Source organism: Habropoda laboriosa, unplaced genomic scaffold, assembly GCF_001263275.1.
Source record: "Habropoda laboriosa isolate 0110345459 unplaced genomic scaffold, ASM126327v1 scaffold65, whole genome shotgun sequence".
In the NCBI taxonomy this organism is placed as follows: Eukaryota; Metazoa; Arthropoda; class Insecta; order Hymenoptera; family Apidae; genus Habropoda; species Habropoda laboriosa.
This window is the reverse complement of record NW_017100254.1, coordinates 2,393,508-2,407,459: the sequence shown is the minus strand read 5'-3', so window position 1 is coordinate 2,407,459 and position 13,952 is coordinate 2,393,508. Positions and strand designations below refer to the sequence as shown.

The window sequence follows — 13,952 nt, the reverse complement described above, 5'->3', positions numbered from 1 at the left end:
TCTTTACTGTCTTGGATTGTTTATTTTTGATGAATAACATTTATCAGTTGTTAACACATAACAGTTTGCATAATATTTCTATCATGGAATCAATCATTCGTGGAAAATTTCACGAAACAACTTTCAGGTAATTATAGATTCAGAAAAGAAGAATAGGAGAACACGTTTGAGCAACACAACCGGTTAAACCACCATGTTAAATGAAGATTTTCGTTGGACCACTTTTTTTCTTCTACTGGAAGATTTCATGATTGTCTAGAGAAAACAGTGTGGTAGAACATTTACGATGTGTAAGACGAAAAATGTGGATAATTACAGCGCGGATTACTCTCTTTTGTCTGCTTGAATCCTTCTTATAACGGATATTATATTTACAAACTATTATTTACTAGTTCACTTACGAACGTGAATCACCTGATTGTGATTCACCTACGGCAGCACTGTTTCGTGTAATTGAAGCTTCGTCAACTGTTCTTGCCTTCTCTAATTTCTAGTCATAACTAGAATCTTTTAATCCTCGTACCGTAACGTAATCTTACGCTTTTACGTTAAATTAGAATTTATTACTAAAACACATTTTTATTTTCTTATACAGGTCATTCAGCTTTTCCGCTTTTTCTTGATCTTGTTCAGTTTTCTCAATTCAGTATCCATCGATAATCGCCTGGTCTTGCCTTTCATTAAAATTTCTCTCCAATTGAAAATGTGCTGGAACGGTGTCTTCTGCATGTCGTTTAATATCTTAGCCTGAGTTTCCATGAAGTGATAGATGATCTCCTCATTTGGATCAACATGATGCATATCCTTACAATTAATTAAGAAAAAAGAATTACTATAACTGTTGCAACTCTAAATGTAACTGTTGCTTTTTCCAGTTACTTGTACTTCCTGTGCAAGTATTGTGTCCTCCACAGCAACAGCTTCGACTCTCCCAGTGGGTACAACAGAGATTCGTTTCGGCTCCGGTTGATGCTTGGGGAAGAAGAGGCTCTTAGTGTGCTCAAAAGTGCTCTCTTGCATCTGCAATGCCTCGCGTAAACGTTGCTTCTTCCTCTTCGCCTCCTGTCGCAACTTCAGAATCGGTTCACGCTGCTTCTCCAGATCGTCCTTTTTCAGACCTTTCTTCTCTAGGATCACCTGCTGCATATGTTTCAACTCCCTCGCTTTCCATCTTTCACGTGACGCTTCGATGATCTCCCATGGTTTCTATCAATACATTCACTACCACAGTTAACATATTGTTCGAATTATTAATCGAGGTTTTCGGTTTTTAGACTGGATACCAATTGATTAAGTCCATCTGGAAGACGTTTTTCTTGGTTCTCTTTAAATTGTACAGCTGACCAATTAAAAACATCTGGTTGGTAACCAATGCTTGGCATTCGAACAATCCAAATCATGAAAGCCTCGAACCTCTAATTAACACATTGGTTGACCGAACTTGAACGTACCAAACTCTTCTTTTGAATCTCCACGACAGTTTCCATTTCAACCGCAGCAGTCGTGGACATCCCTTCCTCCATTTGCTTCTTTTTCTCCTCCTCCATTTGTTTCTTCCTTTTCTCCTCTTCGATGACTACGTAATTCGCCTCTATCCACGCTTCTTGCCAACTCTTGCAATTTTTTACCTGAAGTTAACGAATATATTCTTCTGTATGAAATTACTAACTTATTAAGAATTCTATTTATTAATTATCGAATACTCTTGTGATTTGTCGTTCAACGAAGTTTCTCATCCAGTTAAAGGTGGTCATGTCTGTCTTGAGAAAAATAGTCGGGGCCTGTAACATCCTCAAAATACCATTAAAGTCACAGAATCCTACGCACTGGGTGGTCGTGAAGGTTAACTCATGAGTGTAAATTCCCGTGATTATGCGTCCCGACAAGCTCTGCAGCACGCACGGTTCTTCACTTTTAACCATGAAATCCCACAATTCAACGCTGCCGTCTATTCGCGTCAGGATCAATATCGTGGGTCGGAAACTGCCCCACGAAACTGCAGTGAGCCTGTATCAAGAAAAGGAGAAACATTTATTTTCGTTTTTAAAAATATTTTATCATTGGTTTTATTTTATTTATTTATTTATTTTTGGTTTCTATTTTCTGTGTAAATACAAAGAAATTTGAAAAAATAGCGAAATTATGGTTTATGCTTTTGTTTAGGCTACTCATATATTAATTACAACCTCTATTTAAGTTTCACTTAGGTGAACATTGGTTATTACTGAGCTCTAATGATACTCAAGCTCATTATTGAGTTCAAAGTTTTACAAAATTGACAATTTTCAGCGATGAAATAGAGAAAAGTGACAAAAGTGTGGAAACAGCAATATAATACCTTGGATGGCCTTTAGAGTGAAGCTCTTTATTACCAAGTATTGGATCACTGCTATCGCACGATCTTGGTATATACCTATATGTATACATCGTATACGCTATAATTAAGTATTTCAAAATTCCAGACATACGAGGCGTCTGATTTCTTCCATATCAATGGTATACCCAGATCCTCCTTCCAAAGGGCAAATATCTTTCCTCCTATAGTGGCGATCAGGCTTCCATCATCTCTGGATCTAAGAGCATGGGTTATTGGACCATCGTGTACTTTTTTGATCCAGGACCATTTACACGTTTCAGTATTAATAGCCAAGTCTGTGGTGAAATCATATCCTTCCCACGTGACGCAACCAAAATCACCTATTTAACGGTGATGGGACAAAATTATCCAATTGGGTTAATGCGTCTAGGCTGACCAATTTAAATTCTCTGTTTTATAAATGATACTCGTTTTTTTTCCCTTTTTTATACCTTCCACAGTGCCAATGTGTATCTGTGGTTGCATAACGAAATCTGGCTTTTTGATTATGTTTCTAAATGTTTTCCTGACCGTAATATCTTCTGTAGGTCGAATGGTATCCACGCATTTTTTCTTGAATTTCTGTACAAAAGTTGTCATGGTGGTGATCACTGCATTTCGACTTTCGTTAGGTAGTTGGACGGTTAAGAGATAGTGTGGTTTGAAGACGCGATCTAGTTTCTTGAATGGGGAAATGGACTTCGTTAACGCTTCCGGTCGTTTCGTCTGGACTTTCCTCTTTGGACGACGTTTCTTCTCGAACTTCTGCCATCTTGTAATAAATAAAAATAAATATAGTAGAGTAATAAATAATAAGTAATAGTAAACTAAATTATGATTGTATTTTAATGATAATAGAAAAATACATTTTTATGTTTTACTCACAAAAATTGAAAATCATAACAATCATATTTTAATTGAAAATAATAATTCAGCAAATTACTATTTATGTACAATCCTATACAATAATATAGGAAAAAATAAAAGAATATAGACATTATTATAATCGTAATAAAAGATATTTTATTGTTTTTTTAGAAGTTAATAAAAAGAAATCAACCGTTCGTCTTTCAAGTCCCAGAAAGCGATCGTGCCATCCTCGCCGGCAGTCATAAATTGCGACGATAAATCCTCAAGACTGGTGTCCTCCGGTAACGATTGAATTCTACCATTCGTATCGAGCGTGTTGTATGGTGAAAACCATATTATTTGAGTAACAGCCCCCTTCTGGCTGTCCTTCATCGAAGACATAGCGGTAGGTCGTATTATGGACAATCCAAGCGGTTCTTGCATCCACGTGGTTAAACTTTTGATTGTGATCTTATTCTTTATTTGAGCTGCAGTGTGCACCATAACCGATTCCACTTTCTCAATTTTTCCAGGAATATGCCAAATTACCACCTACACTTTCAAAAACGTCCTATTCATCACGGTACTGTTGAATAATATCTTAGAATACTTTTCAATATTGTTACTATAATTAATTCTTATATTCTTAATACTTAATTGGCCATTTCCACAACCACCGACGACCAGGTTCCCATCCAGTGGATTTACCGCCACAGATGTCACCTCCCTTGGAGACTCGAGCACCAATTTTGGCGACAGACAGTCATTGAACGACCACACCAAGACATAATTATTCTCAGAAGCTTTGATCACCTACAGTGAACAATCTGATACATAAAACACAGTGGAAGCTTTTTTTTTTTCTTTTCTTTTAATCCACCTCTTTGTCCGATTTAGGTCCAACCAAATGTTGACTCTTTGCGTAGCTCGTGTAAGCTGCAAACGCTATTCCACTCCACAGTGGATGCCAGCAAAGATCATTGATCACTTTATCGACCACGTGTTTTTCGTCATGGAAACTAAGATGCTCCTCATAGCTCACTGGTATGGGCCACTGAGTGTCTCTTATGTTCCTCACCAGATTATTGTAGTCATTGGTGTAAATGTCCCAAGTAGCGTTCAACAGTAACTATAATTATTATTATTGTTGTATCGTAATAGCGCAAACATTGTACATACAGAGAGCTTATACAGAATATGTATTCTGATTCTCTAAAAAAGTTCCTTTCGCATAAATGTTCGCATGTTCTTTTTTAAGCATTCTGTATTACAAGTATCCTTAATTCAGATTTTAATTAACTGACTTGATCACACATTTTGTCAGTGAAACGATCAAGGAAGCTCCTCAGCGATTCCAGTTGCTCCTCATTGAACTTCGCTATATCCGGAGACTCATACTCGTACTTGTACTGGACCCAGCAATTCGTAGGCACAGAAAGTGCCGTCTGTGCTTCTTTATCTCTAACTGCTGGTGTTACTTGTGTCATATTGTGTATCAGTTTACGCTGGACGCTTTCGAATGTCTGACGATAGGGAAGAAGCTCGATATATCCATCCCTAACGTCCTCAACTTTTCTGTCCTCTAGTTCCAACACCACGTTCAACACATCCGCTGTGGCTACCACCTAAAACGATCCAACAATGAAGAGGTACACATGAAGTGTAACCCTTGGATTTTTATCAAACTTTGTAGGTTGATAATAATATTCAAAGGTGTAGAGTCATATTCAATTCTAGGTGTAGACACACGATAGTTTACGAAATCTACACGTAAAATTGAACATGTCTGTACATCTTTCCATTTTGTAATTCCTACAGAAGCAATATTTGCTTTTGTACTTCGATCTCCAATAGTGGCCTTGTGTTTTTGATCATGGCCGTCTGAATCTCCATACCGCTGCCAAGCTCTTCCCAATCCCCTAATGGCTTGTACACAGCGGTTCTCACGCGATTTTCATGTTCCTCACGCTGCTTTTGGATATAATCAACGACCACGTCTCGGCCTTCCTCTGACAAGCATATGTAGAATTGACCTTCCTCAGTTCATCACGGTACTGTTGAATAATATCTTAGAATACTTTTCAATATTGTTACTATAATTAATTCTTATATTCTTAATACTTAATTGGCCATTTCCACAACCACCGACGACCAGGTTCCCATCCAGTGGATTTACCGCCACAGATGTCACCTCCCTTGGAGACTCGAGCACCAATTTTGGCGACAGACAGTCATTGAACGACCACACCAAGACATAATTATTCTCAGAAGCTTTGATCACCTACAGTGAACAATCTGATACATAAAACACAGTGGAAGCTTTTTTTTTTTTCTTTTCTTTTAATCCACCTCTTTGTCCGATTTAGGTCCAACCAAATGTTGACTCTTTGCGTAGCTCGTGTAAGCTGCAAACGCTATTCCACTCCACAGTGGATGCCAGCAAAGATCATTGATCACTTTATCGACCACGTGTTTTTCGTCATGGAAACTAAGATGCTCCTCATAGCTCACTGGTATGGGCCACTGAGTGTCTCTTATGTTCCTCACCAGATTATTGTAGTCATTGGTGTAAATGTCCCAAGTAGCGTTCAACAGTAACTATAATTATTATTATTGTTGTATCGTAATAGCGCAAACATTGTACATACAGAGAGCTTATACAGAATATGTATTCTGATTCTCTAAAAAAGTTCCTTTCGCATAAATGTTCGCATGTTCTTTTTTAAGCATTCTGTATTACAAGTATCCTTAATTCAGATTTTAATTAACTGACTTGATCACACATTTTGTCAGTGAAACGATCAAGGAAGCTCCTCAGCGATTCCAGTTGCTCCTCATTGAACTTCGCTATATCCGGAGACTCATACTCGTACTTGTACTGGACCCAGCAATTCGTAGGCACAGAAAGTGCCGTCTGTGCTTCTTTATCTCTAACTGCTGGTGTTACTTGTGTCATATTGTGTATCAGTTTACGCTGGACGCTTTCGAATGTCTGACGATAGGGAAGAAGCTCGATATATCCATCCCTAACGTCCTCAACTTTTCTGTCCTCTAGTTCCAACACCACGTTCAACACATCCGCTGTGGCTACCACCTAAAACGATCCAACAATGAAGAGGTACACATGAAGTGTAACCCTTGGATTTTTATCAAACTTTGTAGGTTGATAATAATATTCAAAGGTGTAGAGTCATATTCAATTCTAGGTGTAGACACACGATAGTTTACGAAATCTACACGTAAAATTGAACATGTCTGTACATCTTTCCATTTTGTAATTCCTACAGAAGCAATATTTGCTTTTGTACTTCGATCTCCAATAGTGGCCTTGTGTTTTTGATCATGGCCGTCTGAATCTCCATACCGCTGCCAAGCTCTTCCCAATCCCCTAATGGCTTGTACACAGCGGTTCTCACGCGATTTTCATGTTCCTCACGCTGCTTTTGGATATAATCAACGACCACGTCTCGGCCTTCCTCTGACAAGCATATGTAGAATTGACCTTCCTCAGTCAATGACGGAACGTAGCCAATCAGCAACTTTGAGTTCGGAAACTTGCGTATCTCGTCTTTTACGGGCAAAAAATCGCTACTTTCCTCGTACAGCTCTATATTGTCCTCGATGATCTCCTTCCTGACGTACACCCAAGGATACTCGGTACTCACGTTTTCTCCAATGACGCAGCCGATTACTTTTTGCGTCAGTGGTGACAGATTGATTCTTGCTATACCTGGGGCGCCCTGAACAGGAAGTACACAATTGACTAGTCAACTCAGATTACAAGAGACAATAAAGGATCTTTTATTTTAGCCAGATTCATCATCAGGAAGTTGAATGGTGAACTTTATCCATGTAATTTTGAGACACCTGGTATATCAGTGATTTACCAGAGAAACAGAGTAACGAATCTTCGGTTTTTTCGTTTCTGGTACGTAATCCTTTGTAGTGAGTTTCATGAGTTCGCTGCCCGATGGCCCAGCAGAGACATAAGAGTCCAGTTCATAAATGGTTCTCCGTCTTTCTCCTAACCCCGTAATGGTTGGATCCAAATGGACCGTTTCCTTTGCTTCCTTCTCCCAGTCTATCGTTCCAGTAGAAACAGCTGTACGTAGAAATTTTATTGTTATTAATTCATATTATTTTAGATTGTATATTATTTGTCAGTCATTCTGTACATGCGTAAAATTGTATTATCTGTAAACCACACTGTATACAGGGTGTCCTATTTTAATCTCCCCAGGCAAATATCTCGAAAGATATGAAAAATATGAAAAAATGTTTCAAACGAAAATTGTAGGATATTAAGGGAGGACAGATTATGCTGTCATTTATTTGACCTTGTGGTGACATTGAAAAATCTTGCAGAGGTCAACTTCGAATTTTTAAAGTGGAACCTAAATATATTTTTAACTGCACCTTCTTATAGCCCGGCACAGGGCGGTGCCTAAAGGCGCCCAAGGGCTTTGTGAACCCCCAGTACCCTAACTAGTCAACCAGTACCGAGGTCCCTTCATTAGAAGTGGTTGGGTAATTCCGGGAGAGATGAACCGGCGGGAGAGACGGGCCGGGCAAGTATTTCCTACATTATCCGCCATATGTGGAACGCGTCGGTATTCTTTTGTTTTACAGAAAGCGATCGAGCGTGGCTCTCAGTGTTTTTTGTTCCATATCTGGTGGATAATGTAGGAAATACTTATCTGGCCCGTCTCTCCCGCCGGTCCATCTCCCCCGAAATTACCCTATTCCACCGATGATGTTGAACGGTACCTCGGGCCGACCAGCCCGTCCTTGCTATGCTGAGGCTGTGGTGGACACTCCACCTTCCCCGGTTGTCCGGCGAGATGAGCGGAGGATCCTGCTCTCACGTTGGGGGCTGGCCTAGTTTGGTGTTGGATTCGAGGGGGCAGTGGTTTAAAACCAAATGTTGGTTGAGTGTCCCTTTCTCCAGGCTGCCAGCGGATGAGCTGCGTCAATTACAGCTCCGGTACCAGCTCTGGAGAATCTGGTAAAATGTGGAAAGTTACTCCGTTCAACCTGTAACGTGTAGCTCTCCCTCACAGTTGTCCTTCACACAGGTAGGCCGTTGAGCGTATCTCAATCCCTCTCCCAGGGAGGCCGTCTGGGTAGGGCCACCGTGTTGGGAACCGGACCTTAAACTTCATTACGTAAACTACATTAAGCCGGGAACGACTTATACAACAAATATGTTCAGATAGTGTTTTAAAACGCTCCGATGCCAGCTATAAGAAGGTGCAGTTAAAAATATAAGTTCCAATTTAAAACATCGAAGTTGACCTTTGCAAGATTTTTCAATATCGTCACAAGGTTAAATAAAAGACAGCATAATCTGTTCCCCTTAATATCCTACAATTTTCGTTTGAAACATTTTTTCATATGTTTCATATCTTTCGAGATATTTGCCTGGGGAGATTAAAATAGGACACCCTGTATGTGTTAAATATGCTGAAAGGACAGTGGTAGAAATTGACAAATTTTGGACCTGGCTGGTAACGAAAATTTCTTACAGGACATGATTCTACGGGTTTTAAGGAATCCGAAATGCATAATCATTTACCCTGAAGATGATGGGAAAGTTATACGTATAACAGCGAAAACTTCGGAATGTTGTCGTTTGTAAAACCCATCTGATTAATCATTATCTTCTTCGGATGATAATCCGTTAACAGAATAATCGTTTAGGAAATCCGCTGGAAAATTAATCGTAGATTGGTGTCGAGCATAGCCAAAAAAAAAACCACAAAACTGTTTTAACATGGAAACAACAATCCACAACCGGTTCACCAACTCTACATCCATATGTAAGTATGTCCAATAGTATAGTCTAGTCCATTTTTAGTTTTATCCAGCAGCACGTGTACAAAGTATTTTATAGTATTTGAATGGCGTGAAAGTATTTGTGTTTTACTTAATATGACATTATTAGGGTCAACGTTTATTTGGTAATCGCGATAATTAATAGTGCAAGATACTGATGCCATTTGTAATACAAAATCGCCGTTTTCATTTATGTGGTCTGCATAGTAACCAGGAGCCTGTTTCAGTTGATACGTTCCACATGTATAGAAATATAATTCACGGATAGATAATTGAGGGAAAGATTGTTGTTCGGTGGTTTCCATACGATGAAAGTGTGAACTGCGTGTATTCAAGTTTTCATTCCGTACCAATTCAGTTAATCGGTTGGTTTCGTTCGATAGCTGAAGCATTTCCATTCACTATGATTCGATCAAGTTCTGATGTGATTATTGGTCCAAATGTGGCATTTAGTAATGAACATGCGATTTTTAAATCTTCAAATAATGTAGGCAACATGATATTATTTATTGTCCGGTCGAAATATTTGAAACATACTTTTTTTAACTTTATTATTTATTTTCTGCTAAATATACGTATATTTCATTCCAATATTGCCTACTATCGCGAGTATGAAAATGGTGAACAAGTTGTCAGTTAACGAGATTATCATGCTGTGATGCCCGGTTTCCTTCAATTCCTCGAAACTAGGAGCAGATATTAGGGTATCACTGAATTAAAACACTTAAGGATCGTCGTTGCGTAGAAACAGAACTTTAGTTGAGATTTTAATGTTACGTGACGTGCGCGTGGTGAAATAGAGAATGAACGTGGAAATGGAGAAAATAGGGCTATTTAAGGATTCTGGGAAGATGGACTTTGGATTGTGACTATGCAAGAGAGTTGAGAGGAGTGTTGGAAGGTGAAGAGTCCAGTATGAGAAATGGTGAAAGTGGATGACTAGTTGTAAATACAGATAAAACTAAGGACTAAGAAGGAAAATATTTGAGGGTGTAACAATGCGAAGAAGATAATGATGATTACTCTGATGGGTTTTACTAACGACGTCATTTCAAAGTTTATCCTTATTTTTATAACCTCTTTCTAGGATAAATGATGGTAAAGAACATTGATCTATTTCTAGGAAAACACATAGATATGGACATTTTAGAATTTTTAAGGTCAATGTTATCTTGGTTGTTTGAATAACAGATAGAAAATGCATGTCTGGCATCTCGACTACAATTTTCAGCGCTTCTAAAATAAAATGTTAGGTTATCGCGTAAGTTCGTGCTGAAAGTGCAAAATATTTTAATGAATGATGGTCTTACCAAAAAAAAAAAAAAATGGAAAAAGTTGTGGAATGTGAAGGCACTTATGTTTTTTTTATCAAATTTAAAGATTCGTTAGAAATATTAATCTAAATTATAGAATTCGACACGAACTTAGGGGATGACTTAATATTAGTAAAACATTTATCTAATCGCGTATAGGCAAAGACTAACATCTTGCCTCTTCTCCACCCCATTCCTTTGCATATTTCGATGTATATTCGTAATCTCCGTACTCCGCAAAATCGTCATCGTAAATACGGTTTTCTACTGGTGCTGGTTCTTCACTTTTATTTAAATTTTCAATTTTAATTTCACTTTGTTCATGTTGTTCAGTTTGGTCCTGTTGTACATTTTGTTCTTTTTCCTCCTCATTGTGAACTCTTTGTTCTTCCTCCATTATATACTAATTAACCTTCTCCAAATAATCGAATATTTTAATGACATTAAGTTGTTTGCAAATCCTCATTGTCAATCGAAAATATACCGAAAATATCCTGTACCTCGTCTGTGGGATAGACCTTACACTTAATCTACTTTTCTGTCCAACGTTCTAAAATACCGATCGTGTAAAAAATTAGAGTTTTTGTTATGCCCTCTACGATATAAAGCGGTGAGTTTAGGAATTACATACAATCAAACCATTAACGATGGTAAAATCGACAGATGTAAAAAATCTCTTATTAAATTTGCATATAAAGATACATATATACATATTGGATTGCGTGGGGAGAATTGTTCACGATCTTCTGACAGCAGTAGAACACGTGCATGTGATGAATCATCTATCAATAAACAATTACGTTACTTTCTTATTTGTAATTTCATAATTGCGTTTAATTCCAATTCCAACCACTATTAACGTTGTAATCTTATTCTATACTGAATCGGTAACGTTGGTAGCGACACGAAAATAGTAACGGTCTTTTCGGCCCCAAAGCTCCGGACAAAAAGTCTCATAAGATGTAAGGTCTATCCTGTGCGTCGTCTGCGCTTGTCCTCGTCTGTGATCACAGATAACATTTTTAAATTACTTATGAATAACATGAAATATATTTATTAATATATTTGAAAGAAACGAATTCTATGAACATTTGATTCGTTCAAATTATTGAACTATAAAAATAGTGAATTTAATATTTCACCAAATCACGAAAAAATGATAATTCCGATATATAATAAACTATACAAAATCCTTATCGAGAATTATTTTTCGACTAAATTTAAATATTAATATTTTCGATAGGATGTTATCAATACATCGTTTTAAATATCGTCTTATTCACATTCATGCATATGCGTTAGCATAGTAAAGGCTTCTCATGGTATGCGTAAGAGTAATACAAACTGGTGGGAATTTAGTAACAGTTTCAACGACGCGTCCCGCTTAGGAGTAGGTTGTCGTGTATTGCTCTCTAAAAGGGCAATGATACGATGAATACTATCAGGTGTTTTGTGTTCGTGTTTGCAATTGCAAGTAATTCGTTCACCTCTGCATGTAAGTATATCTTACTACCGACTGGTCGACATTTTTCCTCTACAGAAGAAAATAATTTTCACGAGATGATTCAATACAGCCAAGCCCACTTTACAACATGGCGTAGTAGAGTTGTGGTATAACAGACTCACTAGAAAACGAATTAATTCTGATTTCTAATAGAACCGTCTCGCATACTGATGTGTTATTTAAAAATGTTAATTCTTTGAAATTTTAATGCATTATAATCACATATTCATTGTTCCGTAATGTGCGTATATGTTTTGTTGAATAAGCATATTTTATACTGATTACATAAAATAAAATTCTTTAATCATATTATTAAATCAGTAGGGATTTTATATGGAATATGATGAAAATGTCATACAGAATTCAGAATATTGAAGAATTATTTAAATAATATTGTATACTTTGATATAATTTACATCATACATTATATAAAAAATTATTCTAACTTTTATATAATTTTTAATTAGATGATGAATGTAATGAACCGCTTTTGGACAGAGCTCACTTAACAGCCACCACATCATTGCCTAATAGGGGTCCAAAGAATGCTAGGATCAATGGTAAAGTTTCCTTGATTTTTTTGTATTTTATAGTGCATTTATCCATAGGTATTTATTTAATAACATTCCCTATGTTACTTTCTCGTATAAATATAGAAATATACTCGTGATTCGTAGTTTGTTGCTTGCTACCTATCATATTTTGAAGAAGTATGTGAATATCTGTAACTGTTACTAAGATTGCTTTCCTTCATCTATTTTTATGATTATGTTTAACAACAACACAGGTAGTGTATTATGTATTATCTGTATTATGTATATCTGTCTTTAAGACATTAAATTTTCTAAGTTTAAAGAACTTAAGTTAAAGAGGTGTTGTCCTCATCAACACCCACATGTCTCACCCAATTAAAAGAGCTTCAGGTCTGAATTAGGTGAACTCAACTCACTGACTCATTGCACAGTTATTCTGTACATCTGATTTCTCCTATAAGAATAAACACTTGTCTTTTAAATAATAAATTTAACAATTCTAAGATATCAATATACAATAATACATATTATTGTTTGTTGGAAAAGTAATACAATGTCTTGTCTATTTGCTTCAGGTGGATGCTAAAGAGTAGCCTGGTTTTTTTAAAAACAAGATCCTTTAAAAAGCAGTGCTTTAGCAAAAAGGAGCAAATAATAATTCATGGAACATTACCATATTAAAAAATTGATAAATCAAAACAGATAAAGTTAATGATACAAAAAATGTTGCAAAGTATTCGGTGGGCATTCAATTGGAAGGAATGGAACCTAAGTGAAAAGGATTTTGCTTATGCAATTTCTTGTATACAATTAGAAGAGAAAGAAAGATTAGGTAGATTTGTGTTTCGTAAAGATGTTAGGGCTTCTCTTGTAGGTAGATTGCTGATGAGAAAATTTGTTAGTGAATATGGTCATATCCCTTACAGTAATGTAGTATTTACAAGGGATATAAATAATAAACCTATTATGGAAAATATTTCCTCAAACTTGAGTTTTAATGTATCTCATCAGGGTGATTATACGGTTTTAGCAGGTGAAACGAGAAACGTACAATTAGGAGTAGATGTAATGAAACTTAAGTACACCGGCGGTAAACAATTGTTTGAATTTTTTCGCATAATGAATCGAACTTTTTCGTCTTCAGAATGGGAAGAAATAAAAGATTTATCTCTGAATGAATCTGAACAAGTCAGTATGTTTTGCAGGCATTGGGCATTGAAAGAAAGTTATGTGAAAGCTATAGGTAAAGGTATCATCACTGATCTTGGAGCACTTAGTTTTAAAACCAATTCAGAGCTTATAGAAAATTTGGTTGCAACTGATACAGTGTTATACATAAATAATATAAAACAAAAATGGTTATTTGAGGAAACATTGTTGCCATCACAACATTGTGTTGCTGTAGCATTACAAAAAAATGAAGAAGCACCCAAATCTGAAAATAATACTTTTAAAATACTAAGCAGTGGTGAACTTTTAGCAAACTCTATTCCATTATTTCCACTAGATTTTGAATATGCAGAGAAATATTTAAAAAAGGAGGAACATCCACAAGTTTAGAT

At 36.6% G+C, this 13,952-nt stretch overlaps 1 protein-coding gene across 2 annotated transcripts in view; it reads left to right on the top strand.

The window, feature by feature from the left end:
• Positions 1–11,729: 11,729 nt before the first annotated feature.
• Positions 11,730–13,952, top strand: part of LOC108572314 (neurexin-4) — a 9,255-nt gene continuing 7,032 nt past the window's right edge. For both annotated transcript variants that reach the window (XM_017934528.1, XM_017934527.1), the window contains exons 1-2: positions 11,730–11,848; positions 12,325–12,417. In XM_017934528.1, the coding sequence (XP_017790017.1) occupies positions 11,785–11,848; positions 12,325–12,417 (157 nt within the window). In that variant the 5' untranslated portion in view covers positions 11,730–11,784. The remainder of the gene's footprint in view (positions 11,849–12,324; positions 12,418–13,952) is intronic.